Below are 14325 nucleotides of genomic sequence, written 5' to 3' on the forward strand. Positions count from 1 at the left end.
GGCACTGCACTAATTACAATTCTACACTGAGAGAACTGATCAGTTAGTATTACTCTCTTCCTGTCTTTTAACCAGTTCATAATCCACAACTGTGGCATAGCCATGGGTGGGCCTTGGTGGGGCAAGACCCACCCACTTAGGGCTCAGGTTAATGCAATCAGGGCTGCTTGATCTCAGAAGAAGAGACCGCAGTTCCCACCCTATGGCAGCCAAAGAGGGAGGGGGGTCACCGTAGAGACCCCCTCTCCGGTGGCACAAGAAGCAAAGGGCCACCCTAGACCCCACCCCGCGGGCAGCTGAAAAGTGGTCTGGCGGTGCCTGAAGAAGACACCTTGTGTTCGTGTGTATGAGTGAAAGCCCGTGTGTATGTTTGGAGTGTGTGTGTTTGTTTGGAAATCCCCCTCCAAAGTGGGTTTCCAAATGAACTGGTGGGCCTGTGTCCTCGACTCCCCGAGCTCCCTGAAATATATGAAAAAGTGTTGAGCTGAAAGTCTTGACAAGGCAGGTCAGCCACCCCTCCCCCCTTCACCTTGGCAATTCAGCTTTTTTTTTTTTTTTTTTAACTTGGAAGGGGGGTGTTCCTTCCCTCCCCCCAAGCCAACCCCATCCCTATCTCTCTGTTTTTTTTTACACCCCCCCCCCCCCAAATAGCAAAGGCTGCAAAGGGACCATGGTAATATCATCAAACCTTGTCAAAAGAGAAAATGTATCTATGATTAAAAAAAAAAAAAAGAAAAAAGTGAGATTTTTAATAGCTGAATGTGACTTTTTTTTTTTTTTAAATGTGTTATATGGTTTTGACTGATCAGGCTGCTGACTTCCTCAGACCTAAATAAAAATGTATTTGGAAGGAGGAGATCATCATTCATATTCAGAAAATGTTTTTTAAGTGTGTATGATGAATTCATTGACCGAGTGGCTGCAGTAAGCAAAAACATAACTGGGGGAAAAAAATCTGAAATCAAATACATTGATGCTACCTGAAGAAATAGGTCCTGCTCAAGCTGTATTGATTTCTGGAGGGGAACCTTTCCATATTTCTGCTATCCTGGAGACTACTACAGTGGATGTGTGACATAGATCTTACTTAATTGTGACTTTCTTTTCAAATTTTGATCATGATTTCATTCTTCGATTGTATTTTCAAGCGATGAATATTTCGTTCATCGGTGGCAGACCTCAAAATTTTCCTGATTTTTCTAGGGCTACCCAGGCACAAAGCAAAGCATTCCTAGATATGCGCAAGAAGTTGTTGATTTGTAGGCTCGCTTTTTCTTGCGATTCCCTTGCAAAATGTATTGTTACTTTTTCCTCTGAGAAATGTGTTTTCTTAGAGCCTAGTCAGCTTACATCATTCATTAATGCCTGAGTTCCTGGTAATGGTTAATATTTCTTTGGAGAGTATTTAGCTTAGGATAGGCCCTCTCCTATTATGATCCATGTACGAAGTGTACAATGTTCTTACTGGAAGATCTTTCTATCTCCTCTTTTGAAGGTTATTCCTTCTTTCTTGTTCGTTTTTCTCCCTTTCTGGGCTCCCCTGAACTTGTGATGGTCTGTTAGCGATTGATTGTAATTTTTGTATGTTTAATTTTTTTCCGGTGAATATTATAACATTCAATTACTATTTCTGTTGCAAGTTATGCTTGTGTATAACATATAAAATGATAAAAAGTTAAAAAAAAAAACCATTGATGATAGATTGCTCACCTTTTTAAAGCTGTATTATAACTGAAAAGCTCTCAAACAAGTTAAAGAAATGGGGGTAATATGTGGCAATTCTAAATTTCGTGGTCATGTTCTGCCACAATGTTTATTTTGTACTTACCATTTTGGAAAATAGTTTTTGGTTTTGTTTTCTAGTTATTATGCCCAACCTTTGGAACATTGAAGGGGAAGTTACAATTCCAGAGGTAAAGCCAGTAGTAGAAAATGATGAACTAGCAAGCTGCTATGAAAGAAAGCTGATAGAGGTAAGACTACACTATAGCTTTGAATTTTTTTTTTTTTTTTTTTTAATGTAAGCCTTTAGTATTGAAGTTTGCCCTAGTGGATACTTGACAAGCTGTTGAGACCAAAAACAGGAATACATACGAGTTGTTTAGACAGATGTAAAGATAAATATTATGGTTTAAAATAAGATTGTAAAGTTTGTATTTACTGCTAGACAGAAAACATGTTTCCTGTATGACATCTTGTTTTAGCAATACTGTAACTGTGAACCATTAATTGTTGCAGACAAACCAACCAAAACATAGGCAAGCTTCATAAATCATGTGCCACTGGAAGTCAAAACAAGTAAAGGATTTTTATATGTGGCAATATGTTGTGTGTTTGATTTTTTTTTTTTTTTTGCATTCTGTAGGTCTGCATAATTTGGTTTTGTGCACAAATTTGCATCAAACTGTGTAGTGCTTTTTATTTTGTATATATATGCATTTGCATTGTAAATAGTGATCTGTCGTGCTCAGTTAATTCCACATTACAGCTGTTAAAAAAAAAACAAAAAACCAGGAGTAAAAATTTTGCAGTTATCCTACATGTAATATTGGTTTAAACCTAGCTTGAGATAAAGGTTTAGCTCTTTCACTGAAATCTGTCACCATCTTATAGACAACACACCACTGAATTGTTTCATAAGAGCTGAAGCGCTCAAAGTGCTGGGGCAGGGAGACCAATGTACATGATGTTTTTTAAAAAAGCTTTCCCAGAACTGGATTAAATTCTCCACACTTCAACCCATCAACACATCTTTTGCTTATAACATTATACATATTTATTAATTTGGAAACAGTTGGCTGAAATGAAAATATTCTCTTTTTTAATTCCCTCCCCCTTTCTGGTCCTAGTTATTATTCCCTGTTTTTTGTAACTTTCTCATGTCCTAATTATTGTTTTAATATTTTTTAAGTTTCACACTATATTTAATGTTGAATTGGGAAATGTTTATCACTATGTTACTCCCTGCCTCCACACACATGTTAATTGTAAACCGGGTTGATGTGATTCTTATCATGAAACTCGGTATAATAAAAATAATAAATAAATAAATAAATGTTAGGGTTAGGGTGCGATAGCTAGCTCGGGGCGGAGGAAGAGGGGGGCGTCGAGGCGGCACCAGGGCTGACGCTGGGGACACATCGCTGGCGGCGAAAGGTAAGTTTCCTTATCGCCGCCAGTTTTGCGCCGAACAACTACACCTTTTATGGAAGACATGGAATAATTTCTCTCTCCCTTTTCTATAGTAACTATTCATTTGTGTAGTATTTATTAGATAAAATAAATTAAAATTCAGGTATTTTGCATTGTTCCTATCGTTTAAAAGAAAGAGAATCTTAGCAACTATGTTTGGCATTCCCATTCTTGTACACACTATTTTAAATTCCACCGTCATGCTAGTAGACACCCACACATTTCTAATATGACTACAGGGTAGATTACACATTACAAAATCTGCATCCAAGATGGTTTGGCTTAAAGCCAGAAGATCAAATTAGAAACTTGAGTGCATTTGAAACACTGTGTATTGATATCCAAAGTACCACATGAGACAAAAATATCTATGGCATCAAAAGGGTAATTTATAATTTTTTTTCAATTTGGTAAATCTTTTTTTTTTTTTTTTTTTTTTTTAAAGAGTGATTGCCCTAAAGAGATCCAGAAGTTACTTGGAGTTCCAGGTTCAGTGGCATTTAGTCAGATAATGTGAGTTATCTGCCTATATGCTGACATTTGAAACATTCAGACACGTATCCAGCTAAAATTTAGCCAGATAACATGGGAACGCATTCTGGGGTGGAATTGTTAACCAAATAAGTTAACTAGCTAACTGCAATATTTACAGTTAGCTGGATATCTGTCTAACTGTGGCCATGCTGTAGAGTAGCCCTAAAGTTAGCTGGATCAAGCTTTTTGGCTAACTTTAAGGTAGTAGAGTATATTCAGTGATGTGGCTGTGCCACTGAACGTCCTGCCAAAGTTATCCAGATAAGTTTATCTGCCAAACTTTGCATGTCTTTCCTGAAAAACTGGGGATTTTTGCTAATTTCTTTTCTTTTGCCTAATAAATGTGTGAACTGCTGAGACTGGGTGATGGTTATTCTTTAATGACCATAATATGCTAGTGGATAAGAATAACTCCTATAGACAGTTTGCTTGGCAGATGATGTTACTTTTTTGGAATTCTACTCAGGCTCAGGCTAATATCCAGGGATACAATCACTGGTAATGCATCATAAACCTTTAAAATCAAGTGCAATCCAGGAAAATGAGGAAAAATTCAGGCTTACTTCATACAGGGGCCAATAAGAAAAACAGGAGGGCCTCTGTTAACCCAGCTGTGCTTCTTTAAGCCTTTTCCGAACATCTCTTTAATCCCAGAAACAGCAGCTTTGGTTTGTTTCTCCCAGCTGTGGCCTAATAAAAGAAGGGAAAGAGAAGAAGCCCAGAAGTATCCATAGAAACCTTCATTAGATAAAATAATAGATGTGGACAGTGGGTACAGAAGAAAACATTTCCATTGCTAAGTTCCTGTGACAATTTTAAATCACTTGAACTCTGCTGTCATAGTTAATAGCATCAGCAGAATCTCTCCATGGAAGTGTGTCCTTATGTTTTACTGTAAGCCATATGTTACTGAGGCTTTTTCATCTAGCTGTATTGCACCAGCATTGGTTTTTACACCATTCCAGAATTTTTAGAAGAGTAATTGTATTATATTAACAATGCTAATCCTTGCTTTGCATATATGAGATAATTAGAAAGTTGCTACACTGATACCAAAACATTTTATTTTGTGATTAATTATGCAGTAAATCAGTACTTTAAAAGTACTGCATTAATGCACAAGGATTTTGATGATATGAGTACAATATGTTAAATGTCTTCTATGATTTTTTAAATGTGTTTTAAATATTTGCACATTATTCATGTTACACATGATGAAGAAGGGCTATGGGATTTTGACTTTATTTTAGACTCCACATCATTATTATAATTGTCATCCTACATTCTAATTTAGGCATTTTTAAAAATGTTATATTTGTCTTCCAAAACACTTCACTTTCCATGTATCCAGCTCCTAAATTGGATCATTACCCTGATATGCTGCATCTGTTTAGTGGGTCTGTTATGCTGATTTCTTATAGATCTCGCTCTGAGATCATCCAGTTCTTAAAATGATATTGTTGCTTCATGAGTATGTTAAACAGTCCACTAAACTTAACAATATTCTTCAAATGAAAAGCTAATGCTACTCTAGAAATTTAGTAGGCTCAGTCTTGGCCTGTGTTGTGCTTTCCTGTGTCTAGTTAAAGTACACAGGTCTCATAGTAGCCAGCCTCATGTTGTGAACTTTAGTAGACTTTATGTTGAAGTGAGCTTCAGGGTTTTGCACTGACTGTAAATGGTTTGAACTACATCCTTTTTGCAGTTAACAGTAGAGCTTTTAGAGAAGATAATTATATGCAGGCATAACATTATTCATAGGTTACAGAATCTGCTAGAAATATAGATAATTAACAGAGCTTCTATTTATTTATTTTATTTATTTGTTGATTTTTATATACCGACATTCGTCGGAGCATCATGCCGGTTTACATTGTAACAAAATAACAAGAGAGAAAAATACAATAAACAGGGAAGGGAAGGGGGGAGCAGTAATGAAGGAGGAGAGAGGACAGCAGTAGGAAGGATTGGGAAAGAGAGAAATTTGATAGGAACATTTGAAGAAAATAAATTAACTGGTAAGAATCTGATTTTTACCTTATATGGAAATATCATGATGTGAATAAGACCTCCCAAAAGTGCTAAGCTCCAATTATTAGCTGTATACTAAGTATTGATCTACTGTTGAATAATGAATAACTTAAATGATATATTGATCTGTATTTCCTGATTTCTTCAGATTAGCATATAGCTGTGGTATCTCCTTGCATACAAGTAAAAATAAAAAAAATATTACCAGAGTTACTAGGTGTGGAAATTATCTAATTACACCTGATCAGGGGGTTGGCAGACATCTGCTGAACTCCCTTAGGAATTGTTTTTGTGGGTCCCACATTACCCTGTCTGTTACAGTGCTTAGTGACCTAGAAAAATATTTTTCAGACTTGGTTGTTTGAATTTTTCTCTCCAAAATGAAGCAGAATTTGCCTTGATGGTGCAGATCCAACAATGCTGGTTTTTTTTTAAATAAGTTTCCTGTAGAGGAAACTGAATTTTCATGTTGGAATATTGCCTTTTAGTCTTTTTTAATAAATACTCTGTCCTTGATTTTAAAAGCTTTTACTCCTAATGAATCCCCCATTCCTTTCCGTTTTCAAAAGGACAGAAATTATTTTCTGTATTAGTGTAAGCAATAGTGCTGTAGGGCTAAGTCAGCAGAAGTGGGTCATTGGTATATCATGTTAGTTAAATATGTGATGCAAATTTGATGGTCATTTTTTTAAAAGTGCTAATATAATATGAATTAAATCAAAATTTCTGATGGTGGAATCTTCCTTTTGTATGTAACGTTCTGTGTAATGTCCTTCGTAAGGGCAATTTAGATTTTTGCTGTCTTGAGTTTCAGTAGTATCAAAAAGTGCATAAGAATTTATATAGTCCATAAACATGTTTTTGAGAGTCAGAATTGCATGTATTGAACCATGGGAAGAGCAACTGTGTTATCCTATTGGACAATGGGTGAAACAGTGGTGTTATATTGTGATGACTCAATCATTGATCCTGATTAGGCAGAACTTCAGGGAGAATGAATAAACTGTATGACATTTTTATTCAACTGATTTGAATTATGTTTGGTGTTAATATGTGGTGCTACATCACTTTGATGCCCTTATTGAGACATGGAGGGTTTATTTTGTTGTTTTTTTTTTTTAAATATACCGCCTTGGAAACCCAGGTAAAATGTTGTCCTAAATTTAAAAAAGGTCTCAAGAAGATCAAATCACTGCCTGCATATTTGTGTTGCTGTAAAAAATCCTATTAAAGCAAAAAAAAAAAAAAAAGGTATCCTTCAGAAAAATGGAAAGCAGGTTCAAATGAACCCAAAAGGAGCACAAACACTGGCAAACTACAAGGCAGGCCAAGAGAGAATCTGAGGGGGATTAGACAAAGAGGTATTTTTCAAGTACATCAAAAGCAAAAGGCTTCTGAGGGCATCAGTCAGATCATTAGGAACACAATTTTCAAAGCATTTCCATGTGCATAACAGTGCTTTAGCTAAGGAAAAGGTCTTGTAGAAAGTGGACTGATATGTGGTGTATGCATAAACGCAGGGAGCAAAGGCCTTCCTGCTATAAAGTCTGCAGCTAAAACATATCTGCAGGACTTTACACCAATGCGGGCAGTTACCAAATTATCCCATGATGACCAAGGGGTAATAGGGGAGCTCATAGGATAAGGCCATAGTAAAAAAGCTAAATGAATTATTGACTTCATTCGTTATTGCAGAGGATGTTGGCCAGATATCCATATTAGAAATGAAACAAATCGCTTTGAAACTGGAAACCATGCTAAATCAAATTGACAAACTAAATAGTAGCAAATCATTAGTACAGGTGGTATACCCTCTGGCATTCTTTGCAGTAAGACTTTTTATCCTTGTTCAGTGGATCTCCAAAGACTAAGGAACAGCCTCACTGTTCAGCAGTTCCTTTCAAGAAGCTTTAGATCTAGACTCTGGCAAATTCATCTTTGAGAGAATGGAGTTGCACTAAGAAATAGGTGCCATGAGCCTGTGGAAGTTAGGGAAATTGGGTTGCTTATGTTTGGCAATACAGGCAAGGAGAGGCCCCTTAACTTTGGTCATCTTAAGCACACCAGAGTGATGGTGGTTGGGATGCTGCTGCTTGAAATAAACAGCAGTGATAATGGGCAGCATTCAGTGACCCCACCCCCTCCCAGGAAACTCCATAGCATGAGTTGGGTTTCATTTTGCTGAGTAAGGGCATACTAGCTAGTCAACACGGCTCATTTCAGTGTCTGATTGTGGTCTCTTGCAGGGTTTTCTGCCATTTTCTGTCCATAAAAGATCAACAACCTCTACTCGTGGAGAATGAATCACTGAAAGAAATAACCCTTGTCCTCCAGTTCTAGCTGTCCAGAAACCACTTAACCTGAAACAAAAATTAATGAAAAAGCAAGCTTCAAACAGAAACTCAAAAAGGAGAAAATAGCACAAAACTCTGCAAGGTACCATGATGTAAACTGTCCGTACATTTCACAGGATAGCACAGGGACTCACATTCAAAAGACATTCAGCATAAAGGTTTTACATTCAGGCTTCTCTATGAATCTAGCATATATGATCCAATGCAAAATAAAATTGAAGAGGGATCCTATAATTAAGGACAAGAATAAAAATTCACAGATATAAAGTAACACAGAGAAGAACACACGGACACCTTAGTAGGGAAACATTTTTCAAGGAACGAACGCTCCCTTAACAATTTCACAATCTGGGTACTTAAAGGGCATTTCGAAATTTTTCAAAAAGAGCGTAAAATCCATGAAATTAAGATGATCAAATACTTTGGTACCAACATTAAACAACTTAATAAAAATATTGACCTTTTCACCCATCATCACACACAGGCCTCTCAAAACTAAAGTTTTACTGTCACATTTCTCACCATCCTTTTACTGAGCTGCAGTTGTAATGTAACCTTCAACGTCCTAGCATATACAGATAGCCCCATGCCTAGCTGATTATATTCAATACTATTTAAACCTAGAGTAACTGTTGTCTGTTCTCTCACTTGATGAAAGGAGCATAGTTCTTGAAAGCTGGTCACAGGTGTACTGAGTTAGTCCAATGCAATGTTACCTGCACATTATGGGTTAATTTTCAAAATAATTTACACATTTAAATGTAACGTAGCAATTTTCAAAAGCCATTTAGGCGCATAAAGTGCACTTATGTGGGTAAATCCTATGAACAATTCATGGCATAAATTGTATGAATTTTTAAAGGCACACTTACATGGACAAAGTGCATTTATTTACACATGTAAAACCCATTTCCTGGCGTGTAGCCAGATGGACTCAGAACGAATGGGTATAGTATGCTTGTGCTAGCAGTTGGAGACTGATCTGACGTCAGCACGGGTGTATATATACTCCCACAGGAAGCGTAGCAACTTAGTAATTTCCGTCTCCAAAGCAGTTTGGAGAGCCTGCACGCTCGCTGATCATGTTTTCCAAATCTACTTTCTATTTTCTACATTCTACTTTCTTTCTTGCTGGCTGTATGTTCAGCACGCCGCATCTCAGAGCTACAAGCACTGTCCTGCCGGGATCCATTTCTCAGGATCACTCCTGAGGCTATCCATCTTCGCACGGTCCCCTCCTTTCTACCTAAGGTGGTTTCACAGTTTCATCTTGACCAAACCATATCCTTGCCTACCACGGCGGGTTTGAAGAAATCTGAAGAAGGGCGTTTATTACGCCATCTCGACATTGGCAGATTGCTGCCCAGATATCTGGAAGTGACACAAGAAGTACGAAAGACGGACCATCTGTTCGTCCTGCACAGCGGAAAGAAACAAGATGAAGCGGCCTCTCGGCCCACCATCGCCCGCTGGATTAAAGAAGTTATCAGAGCAGCTTACGTAGAGGCTGGGAAATCTCCGCCTCTACAGGTCAAGGCTCATTCTACCAGAGCACAAGCGGCATCCTGGGCGGAATCCAGGATGCTGTCGCCTGCGGAAATATGTAAAGCGGCGACATGGTCCTCCCTCCATACCTTCTCCCGGTTCTACCGTCTGGATGTCCAGGCCAGGGAGGACTCAGCATTTGTGAGGGCGGTACTACATGGTCCTCAGGCAGCCTCCCGCCCAGGCTGGGAGTAAAGCTTTTGTACATCCCATTCGTTCTGAGTCCATCTGGCTACACGCCAGGAAATGTTGAGATTACTTACCTGATAATCTCCTTTTCCTTAGTGTAGACAGATGGACTCAGCATCCCGCCCAGCTGCCTGTGCACATGGGTTTCACCGATTCAAGGTAAGCCATGTCATCTGTTTCCATAAGAGCGTACACTCTACCAGGTGTCAACGCCTTCCGGTTGGGAATGCTGGCGGTCTCCAGCTACTATCAATCGGTCAGGGGAATCCTGTTTCACTATTTCACTGAGCGTCAGTACACATATCCATAACAGCTTTTGCAAGGAAGATTACTAAGTTGCTATGCTTCCTGTGGGGGTATATATACACCCGTGCTGACGTCAGATCCGTCTCCAATTGCTAGCACGAGCATACTATACCCATTCGTTCTGAGTCCATCTGTCTACACTAAGGAAAAGGAGATTATCAGGTAAGTAATCTCAACATTTTTAATCATGTAGATGCTTTTAAAAATCAGCTCTTTGTTGATCCTTATTTCTATTTATTCAAGTGGACTCATGTGGTAACCATAATATTTTGCTCAAATATTGTTTTAATCTTTGTTACAGATTATGCAAAAGTAATGTACAATTGTTTTAAACATAGTATATATATTACACACACAGAATTGTTTAAGGGCTTAAAGTGAGAGCTATTTTTTTTTTTTTAAGTTTATTGACGATTATTTGATGTTACCATACTAATAATGATATAACAACAACTGATGTAATAAGGCCTCTAGGGATGATGGAAATGCTTTTGATTTTTATCTGTCTGACAGCTAGGAGATTCTTAAAAAAAAAAAAACCAACCAAAAAGCTTTTTATAGGTGACAGTCAAGGACACACCAATGGCAAAACTTAATATCGTAATCAAATAATGTAGTAGTCCTTGATTTAAGTATAGCGTGAGAGATGAAGTACGACTCAGAGACGTGTGCATGGATTTGGTATGCAATACAGTGCTCATTCACTTACTTGGCCAGGGGCACATGCAGGGGAGAACCGTTACCACATGGTTGACATTTGTGGGTTTGTCTCCTTCTGGAGGGTTTCATGGCTTTTGTCAGCTTACACACATACTGTCATGGCGAACCCATTTCTGGCCCAGGGGAGCGTGGGCAATGACAGTAACGGGGCAGGAGCAACAGTGGCTGGGGAATAAGAGAGAGAGGGGGTTATATAGTTATCTCGGCCTCTTTTCTTTTACTTTCAGAACCAGCATCTTCAACATTCAGCACCCTCTCTCTCTTGTTTCCAATCTGTGATGCATGTATACAGAAGACAGTAACATACCAAAGTTTTATTTTGTTGCAATATCTAGTTGGTTTGACCCAAGTGACAAATGTAAAACTTTGAACACGGTGAAAAGGTTGTACCCAAACAGTGTGGTCATATCTTCATAAACTGGTATTGGAATATGTTTTACTTTTGTTGAGCAATGGAAACGTTTACTCTTTTCATGATGAAAAAGACCCTCATTGAAATGTTTCCAGAAATCTTAAGTATATAAACTACGATAGCAAAAAGATCACTGAAAGACACTTATGATTTGTAAAGGAGCTTGTCGTCAAGCAATCATAAAATGAACCCTGAGGCCTTGAGTCTACAAGTGATCACATGGTCCATCAATTCGGTCAGTTTCTCTTTAGTTACCATGGGAAACCACAGCTTTGGCATGCTGTTTTTCGAGTGTTGTAATACATCAAAGCCATAGGTGGCTTCTAACTGTCCAGGAACAATAAGTTTAGTATGGGGAAATTTATTTTCTGTGCTTGTAGGACTCCAGATAAAATGTTTATGGCACAGGTAAGCCCAGCTCAGCTCCTGGAGTTTTACTGAATGTAATCATTGCTAGCATTTGCTACTTGCAGTGAAGGTCTAAACAGAAAACAACTAGATGGCCAGAAACATCTAAAGTTCTGTATGAATTCATCAAAATCTTTTCTTTCAACAAATCAATGTGTAGTTTTCAGCTCTCCTTGACCTATATTGACTTTTTTTATTTGTATTTTCTGTAATAGGCGTTTTACAGCTGTGAATCCACTGCACTGACTAAACAAATTACTTTTCTGTTCCTTGTATTGTTCTCATTAGTCTTGAAATGAAAAAGGATAAGGGAGCACAGGGAGCTTACAAAATGGGCAGTTTAAAAAAAAAATAATCATGATTTGTAACTTTATGTGCTGGTTCCTTTTCCACCAGTTGTTTGTTTACAGACTGCTGAAAATAGTGGTTTCTATGACATTCCTGAGTGGTGTTCCTCATAGGATATTAGTGAGCCATTACCCAAGAATGCCACTGTGGTATCTGTTTTTTTTTTTTAAATTGCCCATGCCTATAGACTTAGAACTGGAGGCTAGCCAGTAAATTTTTCATACATTATGGAGCCTATGCACTAAAACTCAGGATTAAAAACTTTAAGCTTATGTGGTTCTAAAAATTTAAGGATAATCTTTAAAGAGGGCAAAGTCTATGAGTAGTTTTTACCTGTAGACTTTATTCTAATTTTCAAGGTAAAAGTACATGCATAGTTTTGTTTTGAAAATTACCCTGGGAAAGCCACTTGTACACATTTATTCCTGTGTGGCCCTATAAATTACCCCACATGAGAAAGTATATTCATTAATATGATTTATCTTTGGTTTCGTAGCCTGAGTGGGGGATGAGACAGGGTCCTGGCCACCCTGATACCACAATTCTGTGCCCTTCTCAAATAACCTCTCACCTGTGGCATCACAGACCAGATAAAATCATCACCAGAATAAAACAGTAATTATCCCTTTTACTAGTATTGTGTGAGTAGATGGTAAATCTAACCAGAACATTAAATGGGATAAGAACAGCAGTGAAGTATAATATAAACTTGCACTTTTCTTATTTTAAATCAAGCAATGCTAAAATAGCACTGGGTATGGCCTTTTAGACAGGCCAACCAACATACCCATATGGATAGTAAAAAAAAATAAAAAATAGGGAGCACTAATAAAGAAAAGTTGGGGGGAAAAGCAGTGAAGTACACAGCTTGCAAAAATCGTCTTTACCCATGAGTACTCAAAAGGGTGGGGGGAACAGATCCACCCAGTGTCACCAGTTTGTAAAGTGTGCACCCCGTCCCAAACACAAAACTGTATGGAAAACTAAACTATCAGGAAAATGAAGAAGTCCCTCTTGATGGTGGAACTGGCTGGATGACGAACCAAACAGATGAGCACCGCAGTGTGTGAAAGGTCTCTCTCTCCTGGGGAGCTTCCCCAAATCATTTACTTGGTACTAAACAGAATGCTGGCCTGGATTTTGTCTCTTACGGAAAGGCCCCAGTCCACCAATTTTTCTTTCCCAACAAGGGTTTATGCTTGATTTTGGCTGAAAAGCTGAAGCAATTAAAATTAATTACTGAATTTGGGGACAAAAGGCAAGAAATAAATCTTCTCCCTCCTCTGCTAAAATACTCTCCATGCAAGGTTTAGATTACTTAACTCAGTCTCTTAGGAGGGTGATCCAGCCATGTGCGCCTGGGCCTGGATATCTCTGGAAAGGAAGTCTCCTCTAACCCTTGTTAGGATTTTACATGTAGCTCGGCTATGAAGCAAGAGCAACTGTCTGTCTATTTCCTCAGAGCACGGACCTCTGTATACGTTTAGGTTGTGAAGGAATGGAAAGGCTGTCTGCTCAGCAAGTTAGTTGGATAACTTATTAGCTAACTTTGGTGGGATATTCAGTAGTGCAACCGTACCATTGAATATACCCAAATATATTCGGGCCTGATTTACTATGGGGTCTATTTTAAGACCTGCGTGCACGCGTCCATGGATGCACCGATTTTATAATGTGCATGCTATAAAATGAGGGTCCCTTGCACACGTGCCTGACGAATTTTCATGTCCGCGCGCGAATGTGCGGGTAGGTGGCCCACCCCGCTTGCGGGGGGTTAGAAAAATATGTGCGGCGATGCAATTGGGCCTCCCCCAGTTCCCCCTCCAATTAAGGAGTGGACAGGGAGGGAATTTTCCTACCCCTTTCTCCCTTTTCCCTCTCCTCCCCACCCCCTAAACCTTCCCTAACTATCCCCTAATTTTTATTTTAATACTTACTGCTCCTCAGGAGCAGACGTAATCTCTGCGTGCCGGCGTGCACTTCTCTGGGACAGTGGCTAATGGCGCTGTCCTGGCCTGCCCTTCCCCGCCCAGATCATGTCACCTGGTCCACCGTTTTTGCAGGGCCCGGCACTTCTGCGCATAGTGGGGGTTACACGTGTGGCCAGGCCCATTGTAAAATGCATGTAACGCACACAAGGCCCGACCACACGTGTAACCCCCAGTTTTTACATGCGTGGCCCTTTTAAAATTGGGCTGTAAGGGTTTTCTCCCATTCTGTGTCTCTGGGAAAAATGCTTATAAATGAGTCCCTTAGATAGTCATACAAGTTTATCTGGGTAACTTT

The 14325-nt window shown here is 38.8% G+C and overlaps 1 protein-coding gene across 3 annotated transcripts in view; it reads left to right on the forward strand.

The window, feature by feature from the left end:
* SNX29 (sorting nexin 29) overlaps positions 1–14325 on the forward strand; it is a 464358-nt gene that overhangs the window by 190739 nt on the left and 259294 nt on the right. For all 3 annotated transcript variants that reach the window (XM_029577102.1, XM_029577103.1, XM_029577101.1), the window contains exon 15: positions 1864–1973. In XM_029577102.1, the coding sequence (XP_029432962.1) occupies positions 1864–1973 (110 nt within the window). The remainder of the gene's footprint in view (positions 1–1863; positions 1974–14325) is intronic.

This window comes from Rhinatrema bivittatum, chromosome 14 (genome assembly GCF_901001135.1).
Source record: "Rhinatrema bivittatum chromosome 14, aRhiBiv1.1, whole genome shotgun sequence".
Classification (NCBI taxonomy): Eukaryota; Metazoa; Chordata; class Amphibia; order Gymnophiona; family Rhinatrematidae; genus Rhinatrema; species Rhinatrema bivittatum.